Source organism: Schistocerca nitens, chromosome 2 (assembly GCF_023898315.1).
Source record: "Schistocerca nitens isolate TAMUIC-IGC-003100 chromosome 2, iqSchNite1.1, whole genome shotgun sequence".
NCBI classification, from domain to species: Eukaryota; Metazoa; Arthropoda; class Insecta; order Orthoptera; family Acrididae; genus Schistocerca; species Schistocerca nitens.
Window position 1 is genome coordinate 600,431,882 of NC_064615.1, and position 13,818 is coordinate 600,445,699.

The window sequence follows — 13,818 nt, forward strand, 5'->3', positions numbered from 1 at the left end:
TCATGTGTAGCAGGAGAGTAGTGCCAGTCTACAGAATATAGCCGAGCTCAGTGGTCAGCCAGCACCGAGGTTAGTCAGTTATCGTCTGCAGCCCAGTCATTGCTGCCATCAAGTCTTTGTAGCCCAGTGCCAAGTTAGTCTTCAAATTCACCGGATTCGACATTCAAGATTACGAGAGATTAATTCGTCACTGCAAGATTTGTGACTTGTAAATTATGTCATCCTACAGACGCTTAGTCTAGTCGTGTCTTCTATAATTGTCAATCAACAGATCATGGACTACAACAAAGTTAAGTAACAAATATTTTCTTATTTTGTACTCCTGCTAGTTAATTGTGTTTTCCTGTTGTAGCTACCAAGTAGTCTTGGCATAGTAGAACCCACGTTTCCGCCTTCTTGGCTACCTCATATTTGCTACCTCATGTTGATGGACTCGCTTATGGTGGAAGATCGAGAGCCATCACGCCACACCCTTGTCTTTTGAAGGATCCAACTCCCATGTATAAAACAGCTCCAGACATCTGATTACTTTGCAAATGACATAATGTGTTAAACATCTGGCACTAACACCACAGCGATAAAAATTAGAAAATGTTTGAAATTAAGTTTAAAGTTTGATCGAAGTCACTAAGTGCTATTATTATCAGTCACTGTATGTGTGTATTCCAAGTAATTTGCGCTCCGTTTTAAGCAAAATCTGTCCGCATCTGGTGCGTAGTGGTCACCGGCCTGCCATGCAGAGAACCCGGATTCGATTCCTGGTAATGCCAGGAATTTTTTATTAGTAGGAGGACTGTTATAGGTTGCACTCAGTCTCGTGAAACTAAGTGAGGAGCTACTCGATCGATTATAAGCGGTGTCAAGATCAGGAAACCCGACAACTGCCGGCAGTGCAATGCGATGACCACCTGCATCCAGTGACGCCATTGGCGGAGGATGACACGACGGTCGATCAGGTCCGATTGGACCGCCTAGCCACGACGTGCCAAACTTCACCCGTACAACGTGTGCGGGCCACGTACAGGCCAAGGCCCGGGCTGTCACTCCGCCTTGCTCGGTCCTTCTCGGAAGTACTCGGAACAGCGCGAGCTGCGCGAAGTGGCCGCGGGGTTAGAGGCGCCGTGTGTCGGATTGCGCGGCCCCTTCCGCCGGAGGTTCGAGTTCACCCTCTGGCATGGGTGTTTGTGTAGTTCTTATCATTAGTTAGGTTAAGTTAGCTTGAATAGTGTGAAAGTCTAGGGGCCGATGACCTCAGCAGTTTGGTCCCTTAGGAATTGACACACATTTTGAACAGCGCGACATTTGATTTAGCATTGTGGTGTGCCGCATTTCGGTCGGCACAGGACGCTCATTGCGGCAGAATCACTCTGCAAGCACTGTTTAACCTTTGCTATTCGTTCGTGGTGTGAAGGACATCACAGATCTAGTGACTGTTTGCACAAAAACAGGTGGTCTAGCGATCTGTCGTCGCAATCCTTTAAAATCAATGGGAATGAGAGAGGAGAGGGAGAACTTTCAATTCGCATAAACGACAGGCACTGCATATTTGATATGAAACGAAATTACAGTACCATTCAGGAAGAATTTAAAGATCTAGTTGACAATAAAGGAGCAAAAAATTACAACGATTGACAGACAGGATTCATTATTCTGCACATCAAGTAGCACTTGTGCTAGACTTCCAGGACTGGGGCACGCGAAAAAATTGGTGGTACGAACAGTAAACTTTCTGAAGTCGCACGCATTATTCCATTGTCAGTTGCAAATTGATTCAATGGAAATGAACGGAAGAGTTTGGAGGCTTAATATATAACTGCAAAGTACGTTGGTTAAGTCAAGGGGTGTCCCTGGGACGATTTACCGATTTCAAACTCGCTATTTTTGAATTTATGAAGGTAACGTAGTGCAGGAACGAAAATTGGAACATCCACAATGGATTGCAGACTTCGCATTTTAAGATGACTTGACTGCACACTACCAGCAGTAAGAGATTGTAACATAACGTCTTTCTAAATTTATGGGGAGGTATTTAAAAATGAAATCGCGTTATAGAATGGACACATTCTGGCAAAGAATGTCCAGTTCCCCAAGCTTACTGACATTAAAGAAAACGCGAGATCTGAAGAATTCATTGTGGCCTTTAAAGAATTTCAAGGGTAGTTTTATAACGATTTTGAGAACACCCTCAGCCTTACATCTGCTTCTGTGATGTTTTCGAGACCGTTTGCCGTTTCAGTTGAAAAGTGCCTCTGCGCATGTCCAGATGTATCCAACTGATTGACCTGCAAGAAAACTCCAGCTTTAATGCCAAATATTTTTACGTTAAAACTGTCCAGGATGTCTGCAGTGCTTTCCTCAAGTAGAGTTTACAAGTCTCCATAATCATGTTCGTGTGAAAGACCTTTTTGAGGCTATGAAACTAAATAAGTTTTGATTAGTTGCAAATTGAGTGCGAAACTCTGTCAAGCAGTCTGCGTCTGTTTCCATGTCGAGAGTTTGTACCAGATAAAAATTATATTATGTCTTAAGCGCACAAAAATAAATAATACTGAAAATTTGTGTTGACTGTGACCTGTATATTGAGAAATGTCAAATATAAAACAAAGTAGTATGCACTGCGATTGCTTGTCGTTTAAATGCGGTGTATTTGCAGGTTTCCCTCTCTCCCCCCTCCTCGCCATCAGGCAGCGGGGCCGGGGGGGGGGGAGGAGGGAGGGGGAAGGGGTAGAGAATATGCAGTTATTTTGAGCGCTTTGGCACTCTGGTCCAGGCCTGGGACCAGCGCATGAGGCGAACAAAGTTTCGGTTGCCCATGGTCTAGGGCCTCAGCGCCAAAGTTTAACCAAAAGCTAGATTTTCACGCATCTCAATGCTTATGACGTCGTTTCTCCTGACCTACGTGTCGTACAATGATACAATTTTTGCAGGCACATTCAATGGTGTACGTGAATACTACCCTCAAATGTCTTACAAGTAGAATAATACTAAAGTTTCACTGACTCAACAGTGAAAATGTAGTAAGCGATAATTTTGTTTGCTTTTATCATTTTGTGGGGGGGCGGGGGGTGGAGGATCAACAAGAAAAAGTTTCATGGATGTTTGGATTAATGTGCAAATTTTGTTGGCAATCATTAAGTGCTCTCATTCTCAAATACTGGAATAAAATACTGTCGGTAATTTTCGTGCCGTGAGTTTTTAACTGTAATATTTCCTACTGTGTTAAAACTTTAATATATGGTTATACTTTTTAATCAGTACACTATGACAGTGTTCTAAATTTTTAGATACGTCAGTAATAGTACAAAATATTGAAAATCAGATTTTCATTGCCCACGGTAGCAGTTAGACTGGCCATGGCCATGGCCATGGCCCATTCACCATCATCCGGTTTAGTAAGGAAGAAATGCCTAGCAGGAATAATAAGACATATTTTTGAGAGTCGATATCTCTTTCTTCTCCTTCCGCGTCTTCCTTCTCTACTTCCCTTTCTTTTCGTTGTCTTAGCAATTTTCAAGGTGTTATTTAAGTTTCAGAAGGAAAATTCCAATTTCGACACTACAAAATCATGTTATCATTACCTTCGTGTATCAGCTCTCCTTTCGTATGAACACTGATACATTTTTAACGTTGCGTACCTAAATCGGTGATAACGGAACCCGTATAGAATCACTTTCTTGTCCTTCTGTCGGTCTGTCTGACTCTTAAATACGCTTTTTCTGAGGATTCGGTAGACATACCAAGTTTAAATTTGTCACATACTAAACATCTACGATCCCTTGGTGGTATAACAAGTTGAAACTCCAAATTTAATGCAGTTAAAAGACACAGCCAATTTCTGTCATATAATTTGATCTTCACAAACTCACTCATCAAAACCTATAGGGTACTTCGCGTTGACCTAGAAGCATGTATTATCACAAGAAACAATGTTCGACGGTAAAAGTAAAGAAAAGAATCCAAAAAGTGTTTATGTGACTATATTACAGGAAAACATTTCTTTTGTCGTTTGTTATCTGTTTTCAAAATCAAAATTAAAATATTCTCGAAAGCCTTGACATTTATGTGTTGTGGCTGTGCCCTCTTGTAATGTTTTGTGATTCCTGGCCGGATGAGGAGAGTCTGTTATGATAGGTGGGTGGCCGGTTTTCTCTCACAACACGAAATGCACATGTGATTAAAATACACTTTATTACAGGGACCAATGGAGTACTTACTTTCAATGGTGTACAATCTGAATTTCTCTGGCTAACAGCAATCAAATACATGTACTAATTCTTCAATCTTGTGCGTGTCCATATCACAACTATATACAATGAGTAACGTTCCCTCACAGCTAGATAAGGCGCGAGACGACGACTATCACTGTGGAAGACTAGACCACTGTACGAGGTATTGAGGTGCAATGCGAACTGAGTTCTGGTGCGACGTACTGAGGTACGTGGATTGAGCGATCGAGACAGCTCGGTCGGCGGCGGCGGCCTAGATGCTCGCTGTCCAGGAGGCGTTTGTCTTGGTCTTCTCTTGTCATAGGCGCGCCTAGTTCAGCGTCTGCTGCACAATGTTTCATAGTGCCGACCGGCGTGCTGGTGAAGGCGTACGCCAGCACACTATGGACCCATATCTTGCCAGTATCAACGTCGATAACAGCCAAAAATCGTTAAGATTCTCGATTCTCAGAATGGATGAACTGTCATTATTAAAAATCAAGTTTGTATAAACACTCAGAGCGCGAGTCCTACTCGCAGCATCTTTGTTTTATATGCTGTGTACCGAGCAGCGTAATGTTCTTGGAAGACAGAGCTCGCTTCCAACACCCGTTGCAGATGGTGTTAAGATATGTTGCGCATACGGATGTGAGAACAGAAAGTAACGGTTCAAACTTTTGTTTATCTTCATTTGTTGACGAGCTGGCTATTTGGCCTCTCGTTTACCCTACGGTATTGAGAAGGGAAGCTGGTGGTGGAGCCTGGCGTCCACCCTGAGGTGAGCAGCCCGTGGTGACGCCGTGTGTTGGGCCTTTGGCAGGTGACGTTCGCCACCGACCCGTACCCGCCGCCGGCGAGCTCGTCCTCGTCCACGTACCACTACCACCAGCAGGTGACGTCGCAGGCGCACTCGCAGTCGCACCAGGTGGTGCACCGCGCGTCTCCGCTGTACCAGCCGGCGGGCAAGGTGATGGGCGTGGTGGGCGGCGAGACCATCTTCCTCAAGTCGGACCCGACGCTGAGCTCCTCGTCGTCGGTGGTGATCAAGAGCTCGCCGTCGCCGCCGGGCTCGGCGCCGCAGGCCATGATCTACGGCTACGAGCCGGCAGCGCCGCCGCCGCAGCCCAGCTCCCCGCAGATCGCGACGCTGTACGGCGCGGGCGGTGCCTCCTACCAGATACCCTCCTCCAGCAAGGAGCCCGCCGCCTTCCTCTGGACCACCGCCGGCGACTACATGAGCGGCGCCACCGGCACCGCCTCCGCCGCCTCCGCCGCCTACGGCGCCGCCGACGCCGGCGTCCAGCTCAACTACGTGCCCTACACGCCCAACGGCGGTGCCGGGTCCACCGCCACCACGCTCGCCTTCATGGACATCGGCGACGCCAGCATCGACCAAGGTACCCGCACCTTCCCCTTTATGCTCACTTCGGCCCAGGCCGCGGAACTTGATCGAATTCCAAGATAGTTTTCTGAACAAAAATATCCCGACATCTATCAGTCGACACTAATATGAGGTATCAGTGGACATTAATTTTGTGGCGGCCTTCGTAGCGACAACACTTCGCTGTAGAAACGGCCTACGAAGTCACCGCCACACTTTTAATAGCGGGCCGACCGGTCCGCTGGAACAGTGAACAGAAAGATGAAAACCCAAACACTCGGATTAAATGAAAGTCGGTACTTATCTTTATTAACGACGATACAGAACACAGTGGTGAACATGGTCTACAGAAATCTGTCTAGTTCGAGTCGTTGCGGCTAGGTCAGCGTCGGCTGACGACAAACAACAACTCTGCTGCGATGAACACACAACTGACTAGCAGGTACACAATTCGGTGGCGAGTATACAACTGAGCGGCGAATACAAAACTGCCCTAGCGCTCGCGACTCCAGCGCTTAAGAAGCCAGAAGCCAGCGGTGGCGCGCGCAGACTTGCGGCGATTTCCTGTATCGCTGGCGCTGCTTATGCGGACGGCGTCCGGACTTTGGTGCTGCCAACCTTTTTGGCAGCGGGCTCGGTTGGCATTACTGGCTAGGATATAACAATTAATATGGGGTGTCCCCAGCTCTACTGGGGACCTTTTTAATGAGGTTTGTAAACATCTGTGGAAAAACAGCAGATCATGCTTCCTCAAGAACCAAGCCAAGCTGTGGGTCTGGAGTTAATCGACGTTCTATTTCTTTCGAAAGGTGTTTCACCGTGCAGGCCACACCATTTCAGGAATTTTACTGTCCACAAATGTAACTGTAAAAAGTACCCCAAGATCGTTAAAATGTGTGTGAAATCTCATGGGACTTAATTGCTAAGGTCATCTGTCCCTAGCACACTGGACTTGCATTCGTGAGGACGACGGTTCAATCCCGCGTCCGGCCATCCTGATTTAGGTTTTCCGTGATTCCCCTAAATCGCTTCAGGCAAATGCCGGGATAGTTCCTTAGAGAGGGCACGGTCGATTTCCTTCCCCATCCTTCCCTAATCCGAGCTTGTGCTCCGTCTCTAATGACCTCGCTGTCGACGGGACGTTAAAGAGTAATCATCTCCTCCTCCTCATCATCAGTCCCTAAGCTTACACACTACTGAACCTAAATTATCCTAAGGACAAACACACACACCCATGCCCGAGGGAGGACTCGAACGTCCGCCGGGAGTACCCCAAGATTGCACGTGTTTTCATTTAAAAGAAATGTCTTCTAAATTTGGACCTTTCGAAAGTAAAAGCTTTATACTCTTACGAGTAAGACCTACTAAGGAGACTGCCTACACTATGCTTGTCCGTCCTCTTTTAGAATACTGTTGCGCGGTGTGGGATCCTTACCAGACAGGACTCACTGAGTACTTCGAAAAAGTTCAAGGAAAGGCAGCACGTTTTGTATTATCGCGAAATATGGGAGAGAAAAAAAAATGGTTCAAGTGGCTCTGAGCACTATGGGACTTAACTTCAGAGGTCATCAGGCCCCTAAAACTTAGAACTACTTAAACCTAACTAACCTAAGGACATCACACACATCCATGCCCGAGGCAGGATTCGAACCTGCGACCGTAGTGGTTGCCCGGTTCCAGACTGTAGCGCCCAGAACCACTCGGCCACTCCGGCCGGCTATGGGGAGAAATGATACAGGATTTGGGATGCACATCATTAAAAGAAAGACGTTTTTCGTTGCGACGGGATCTTCTCACGAAATTCTAATCACCAACTTTCTCCTCCGAATGCGAAAATATGTTCTTGACACTGACTTACATAGGGAGTAACAATCACAAAGATAAAATAAGGGAAATCAGAGCTCGCACGGAAAGATATAGGTGTTCATTCTTTCCGCGCGGTATACGAGATTGGAATAATAGAGAATTGTGAAGGTGGTTCGATGAATCCTCAGCCAGGCACTTATATCTGTTTTGCAGAGTATCCATGTAGATGTAGTTGTAGACCTTTAATTTCATGCAAAGTTCTACCTTCATTTATACGGAGGATACGTCCTTGCGACTTCCAATGACTAACTGCTCTGTCTAAAAACTTTACCGGTCGCTGTGGTCGAGCGGTTCTAAGCGCTTCAGTCCGGAACCGCGCTGCTGCTACGGTCGCAGGTTCGAATCCTGCCTCGGGCATGGATGTGTGTGATGTCCTTAGGCTAGTTAGGTTTAAGTAGTTCTAAGTCCAGGGGACTGATGACCTTAGATGTTAAGTCCCATAGTGCTTAGAGCCATGTGAACCATTTTTTAAAGACTTTGGTTAACACTTCAGTACACAATGACTCTAATAAAATTTCTATTTACGAGACTACTGTCCGTGATGGTCTGATGCCACACGCGAATTCTACGGATCCAGTATCACTTCTTAATAATTCAGTGTATTACTCTCGTTAGTCGATTAGTTGCTTAAATAACGTTATAACGTTATTACCGAGTATTTCACACGAAAGCTTGCGTACGGATCTCTTGCCACAGTGACACCCAACTCTTGACTTCTCGCCTCTCATGCCTAATAGTCTTGCGGCGACACGCGACACAGTAGCCAGCCCCCACCGTGTTCTAAAGGTATTAAAGCCCCACAGTACACAGGCACGCGGTTGCCACGTTGACCGGCTGGTTCCTCTAAAAAAAGGCTGTGACTGCTCCCTTTCTTATCCTGTAATTGATTTATGCCCTAATGACCCCCACGTCGACGAAGCATTTGACCTTCCTTCGGTTCAGTTAGGAAGAATGCGATTGCATATACCCACATATGTTTCTGCAAAGAAATCACTTCCTCAGTGCCTTTACTGGACTGGTTAGTGAGCGTAGCGCGGCTCTGCACGAGCCTCGATGTCAGGCCGGTAAGAGCGGGTGTTGTCGCAGGTCTGGCGTCGGCGGGCGACATCAAGGAGTGCGTCAACTGCGGCTCGAGCGTGACGCCGCTGTGGCGGCGCGACGGCACGGGCCACTACCTGTGCAACGCGTGCGGCCTCTACCAGAAGATCAACGGCGTCAACCGGCCGCCCGTGCGCTCCCAGCAGAAGAAAAGCAGCTCGGTACGTTACGTACACCTCCAAGTAACTAATGACACTCATTCCTGAACCGATAACAACAAAAGATGTATCACGATTAATTATTGTCCTTCTAAAATAGATACACATACTGCCTGTCTATGCATAACTCAGCAGTACATTACAACATGTGCAGAAGACTCCATTATAATACAGTTCTGTTATTGTGGGCATGTAAGTGTAAAGAGGTGCAAGTCCCAGTTACTGACATGTCTGTGAGCACGTATTAGTAAATACTTGTAGTGTGGCTGGGTGCCTAAGTGAGTCAGTGTCGAGACTACAAGGACAAGGATTCATGACCTAGCACGCAATTTGCCATAGGATTATTTTCAGTCACAGAACTTGGTTCCACGTTTGAAAATACGCGGCATACGCGAAACAGTTAAACTGTAAATTCTTTTTATGACATGCTTGGTGGCCAGCGTAACAGATAGAAGTACGGCAGCTCCATACCATTTGCAATGCGTCGATGCCCAGATAAACCCTTTGGCGTTCAAAGGAAACTCTTTACTAAACTAAGAGGGGCGATCAATAAGTAATGCAATACATTTTTTCGGTCAATTTCTGTTGAAAAAAGCGGAATTTGTGGTGTGGAATCGTGGAATATTCCTGCTGCAGTCCCTTTAGTTTCATAAGCTCCGACTGGTCGCGGCGCCACGCGTAGCCTTCAAAATGGTATCTGTAACGGAGGTGCATTCTAAGCAGAGAGCTATCATTGAGTTTGTTTCCGCCGAAAACCAGAGCATTGCAGATATTCATAGGAAATTCCAGAATATCTACGCAGACCTAGCTGTGAGCAAAATTATGGCAAGTCGTTGGGAGAGTCATGTGTCATCCACAGGGTCGCGCAAATCTGTCTGATCTCCCTCACGCTCGCCGGTCCCATTCAGTTGTGATTCCTACAACGCTGGAAAGTGCGGACACTCTTATTCTAGGTGATCAACGGATCACAATCAAACCCTCTCTGCGCAACTGGAGTCTCTGTTAGTAGTGATGACACACTGGTCCACCTGCCGGGGTACTCAGAGATGTGTGTCCGACGTGTTCCTCGCCTCATAACAGGCGATGCAACATGGGTTCAACACTTCTAACCGGAAACAAAAGCGGTAGTCCATGGAGAGACGTCCTCGAAAGACGAAGTTCAAAGCCGCACCTTCAGCAAGTAAAGTCATGGTGACCGTCTTTTGAGACTCTGAAGGGGTTAATTCTGATGTCCTCCAGCATGGTGTAAAGTTCAGCTCCAAAGTGTATTCTGGTATCCTCAAGAAAATGAAGAAACGACTTCAGAGTGTTCGTTACGTCAAAAATGCAACGAAAGTCTCCATCTCTAACCTAAGGCCTCACACAAGTCTGAGCACCCGAGGAGAGCTCACAAAACTCTATTGGGATATTGATCCTCATCCAGCCTACAGCCCGGATCTCGCACCTCCCGACTTCCATCTGTGTAGACCAATGAAGGATGAACTACGGGGGAAAAAATATGTAGATTATGGAGAGTTTATTGATGCAGCAAAACGTTTATTCCGAATTCGAGTAGTAGATTGATACTGTGCGGGCATATAGGCCCTCCCAGTAAGGTAGGGTAAGGTCGTCGCATTGAAAAAAGGCTATGTTGAAAAACATGGTTTTGAGCCAAGAGAGTGGGGAACAGTGTTCAGTATTGGAATCCTGAATAAAAACAAGCTGCTTTCAGCAAACATTTATTTACTGAACGCCCCTCATACGTACGAGTATAATGTTTCGATGAACGAGTTATTATCTGCAAGACATAAGAGCTTCTTCTTCTGCATTTTCCTCACCAGCTTCTTCTACATTTCTTGCAACCAGCTAAGGACCTTGTTACTGTATACTAGCTTTGAACACTTATGCATTCTTCTTTTCTTTTCTCTCGGAGTGTCATCCCTGTTTCCAATTGTTATATCCATTGGAAACTCTGCGTTCTTGCAGGATGGATTGCGTTGTAGCTCCCTTGCCAAATTTCTCTTATCCACAACTTGATCTATTTGACCATTGTCTCTGACCGTCATACTCGTTATTTGCTGCCAACGCTGCCGACTGTTGCATTGAACAGTCTGGTGGAATAGAGATGACTGGTCAGGGAATAGTTGCTCACCCTGCTTCCAAGTGTGTTCCAGAACTCCCACTGCAAAAATAACCAAATACACTACTGGCCATTAAAATTGCTACACCACGAAGATGACGTGCTACAGACGCGAAATTTAACCGACAGGAAGAAGATGCTGTGATACGCAAATGATTAGCTTTTCAGAGCATTCACGCAAGGTTGGCGCCCGTGGCGACACCTACAACATGCTGACACGAGAAAAGTTTCCAACCGATTTCTCATACACAAACAGCAGTTGATCGGCGTTGCCCGGTGAAACGTTGTTGTGATGTCTCGTGTAAGGAGGAGAAATGCGTACCATCACGTTTCCGACTTTGATAAACGTCGGATTGTAGGCTATCGCGATTGCGGTTTATCGTATCGCGACATTGCTGCTCGCATTGGTCGAGATCCAATCACTGTTAACAGAATATGGAACCGGTGGGTTCAAATGGTTCAAATGGCTCTGAGCACTATGGGACTTAACTGCTGTGGTCATCAGTCCCCTAGAACTTAGAACTACTTAAACCTAACTAACCTAAGGACATCACACACATCCATGCCCGAGGCAGGATTCGAACCTGCGACCGTAGCGATCGCGCGGTTCCAGACTGTAGCGCCTAGAACCGCTCGGCCACAGCGGCCGGCTCCGGTGGGTTCAAGAGGGTAATACGGAACGCCGTGCTGGATCCCAACGGCCTCGTATCACTAGCTGTCGAGATGACAGGCATCTTATCCGCATGGCTGTAACGGATCGTGCACCCACGTCCCGATCCCTGAGTCAACAGATGGGGACGTTTGCAGGACAACAACCATCTGCACGAACAGTTCGACGACGTTTGCAGCAGCATACACTATCAGCTCGGAGACCGTGGCTGCGGTTACTCTTGACGCGGAATCACAGACAGGAGCGCCTACGATGGTGTGCTCAACGACGAACCTGGGTGCACGAATGGCAAAACGTCATTTTTTCGGATGAATCCAGGTTCTGTTTACAGCATCATGATGGTCGCATCGGTGCTCGGCGACATCACGGTGAACGCACATTGGAAGCGTGTATTCATCGCCATACTGGCCTATCAGCCGGCGTGATGGTATGGGGTGCTATTGGTTACAGGCCTCTGTCACCTCTTGTTGGCATTGACGGCACTTTGAACAGTGGACGTTACATTTCAGATGTGTTACGACCCGTGGTTCTACCCTTCATTCGATCCCGTGAAACCCTACATTTCAGCAAGATAATGCACGACCGCATGTTGCAGGTCCTGCACGGCCTTTTCTAAATACAGAAAATGTTCGACTGCTGCCCTGGCCAGCACATTCTCCAGATCTCTCACCAACTGAAAAATCTGGACAATGGTGGCCGAGCAACTGGCTCGTCACAATACGCCAGTCAGTACTCTTGATGAACTGTGGTATCATGTTGAAGCTGCATGGGCAGCTGTACCTGTACGCGCCATCCAAGCTCTGTTTGAGTCAATGCCGAGGCGTATCAAGGCCGTTATTACGGCCAGAGGTGGTTGTTCTGGGTACTGATTTCTCAGGATCTATGCACCCAAATTGCGTGAAAATGTAATCACATGTCAGTTCTAGTATAATATATATGTCCAATGAATACCCGTTTATCATCTGCATTTCTTGTTGGTGTAGCAATTTTAATGGCCAGTAGTGTAGAGTAATCAGGTATGTTGCTAATTTGAATCCTTCTCACATTAATTCAGCATGCTGCTAATGTGGGGCTTCCTTAGTACGGACTATTCTCCAGTATAATGTTCAAAAGAGAGCGCTGAACATTGTACTCTATTATCAGATCTGTCACAGATGGAAGCCTATCCTGCAATACAGAGTAGGCAAGGCTCCGACCTCCACTTTCTGTGATGAGGCGTGGACGTCCAACTCCTTGCCTTCTCGAAACTGTATCGAATGCCTTCCGGAAGTCAAGGAACACGGCATCTGCCTCAGCGCTTGTATCTACTGCTTTCTGGGTCTCGAGGACGAACGGAGCGAGCTAGGTTTCACACGATCGTTGTTTTCGTCTTTTCACCGTACATCAACCCGCTTTTCACAGATGCTCACGACAGTATCACACCTTCAGCCGACCAGCTCCGCCGTTTCAGATACGCTCGTTTCCAGGAGCAGGGCCGTAACAATCTGTCCTTTGTCAAAGTCGTTTACGTGAGCGGTTTTCCCCTTTTGCAGCTCGCATCGTCCCTAGAATGATTCCCAATTTGTCTCTGCTCCATTGAAATACTTTCCTTACCACGTAAGTTGCCCAAAACGTCACTACGCGACATTCATTTTCGCAGTGAGCACTGGTCATAATGTTTTGCCTCAGTGTATGTGGTATTCGTGTCGTCTCGGCAGTAGCAGCTTTTGCATTTGTGCTCTTCACCGACGCCGTGCCTGGCAGTGTGTGAGTGTGTACTTGGTGTGCCGCAGCAACCAGGCAACCGGCGGTGCGGCGTGTCGTGCGCCAACTGCAATACCACCACGACCACGCTGTGGCGGCGCAACAACAACGGGGAGCCCGTCTGCAACGCTTGCGGCCTCTACTTCAAGCTGCACAACGTGAGTACCGCAGCACGTGCCACCTCTGGCTTCGCTGGTAGAAATTCAGCGTCTATAAATGATTCCTAAATGACGCTCTTTCTGATTTTCTTTCGTGTCTTAAGGTGTTTCCCGCTTATTGGCCATTCTTATATTCTGTAGATCCATAACACCCTAAACTCCCTACAATTGTCTGTTCTGTTTTGCAGTTTCGTCATTTCTGTAGTTCAGATCATTTTCGAGTTGGATTCTATTTAATTTTGAGAGGTCGAGGTTACTGTTGAATTAAGCGCTCTCTTTGCTAGTTATCTATTACATGTATCTGGGAAACAAGTCTCAATTTGCTCTAGAGTACATTCAGAGCCCACCATCACCACCCAACCACAATAGAAAAAGACTTAACAATACTAAAACCCAACCACAGTCTATACAGCAAACTGA

At 46.8% G+C, this 13,818-nt stretch overlaps 1 protein-coding gene across 4 annotated transcripts in view; it reads left to right on the forward strand.

Annotated features, from left to right (window-relative positions):
- Window positions 1–13,818, forward strand: part of LOC126236679 (box A-binding factor-like) — a 157,958-nt gene that overhangs the window by 53,990 nt on the left and 90,150 nt on the right. For all 4 annotated transcript variants that reach the window (XM_049946166.1, XM_049946169.1, XM_049946168.1 and 1 more), the window contains 3 exons: window positions 5,026–5,602; window positions 8,539–8,711; window positions 13,270–13,398. In XM_049946166.1, the coding sequence (XP_049802123.1) occupies window positions 5,026–5,602; window positions 8,539–8,711; window positions 13,270–13,398 (879 nt within the window). The remainder of the gene's footprint in view (window positions 1–5,025; window positions 5,603–8,538; window positions 8,712–13,269; window positions 13,399–13,818) is intronic.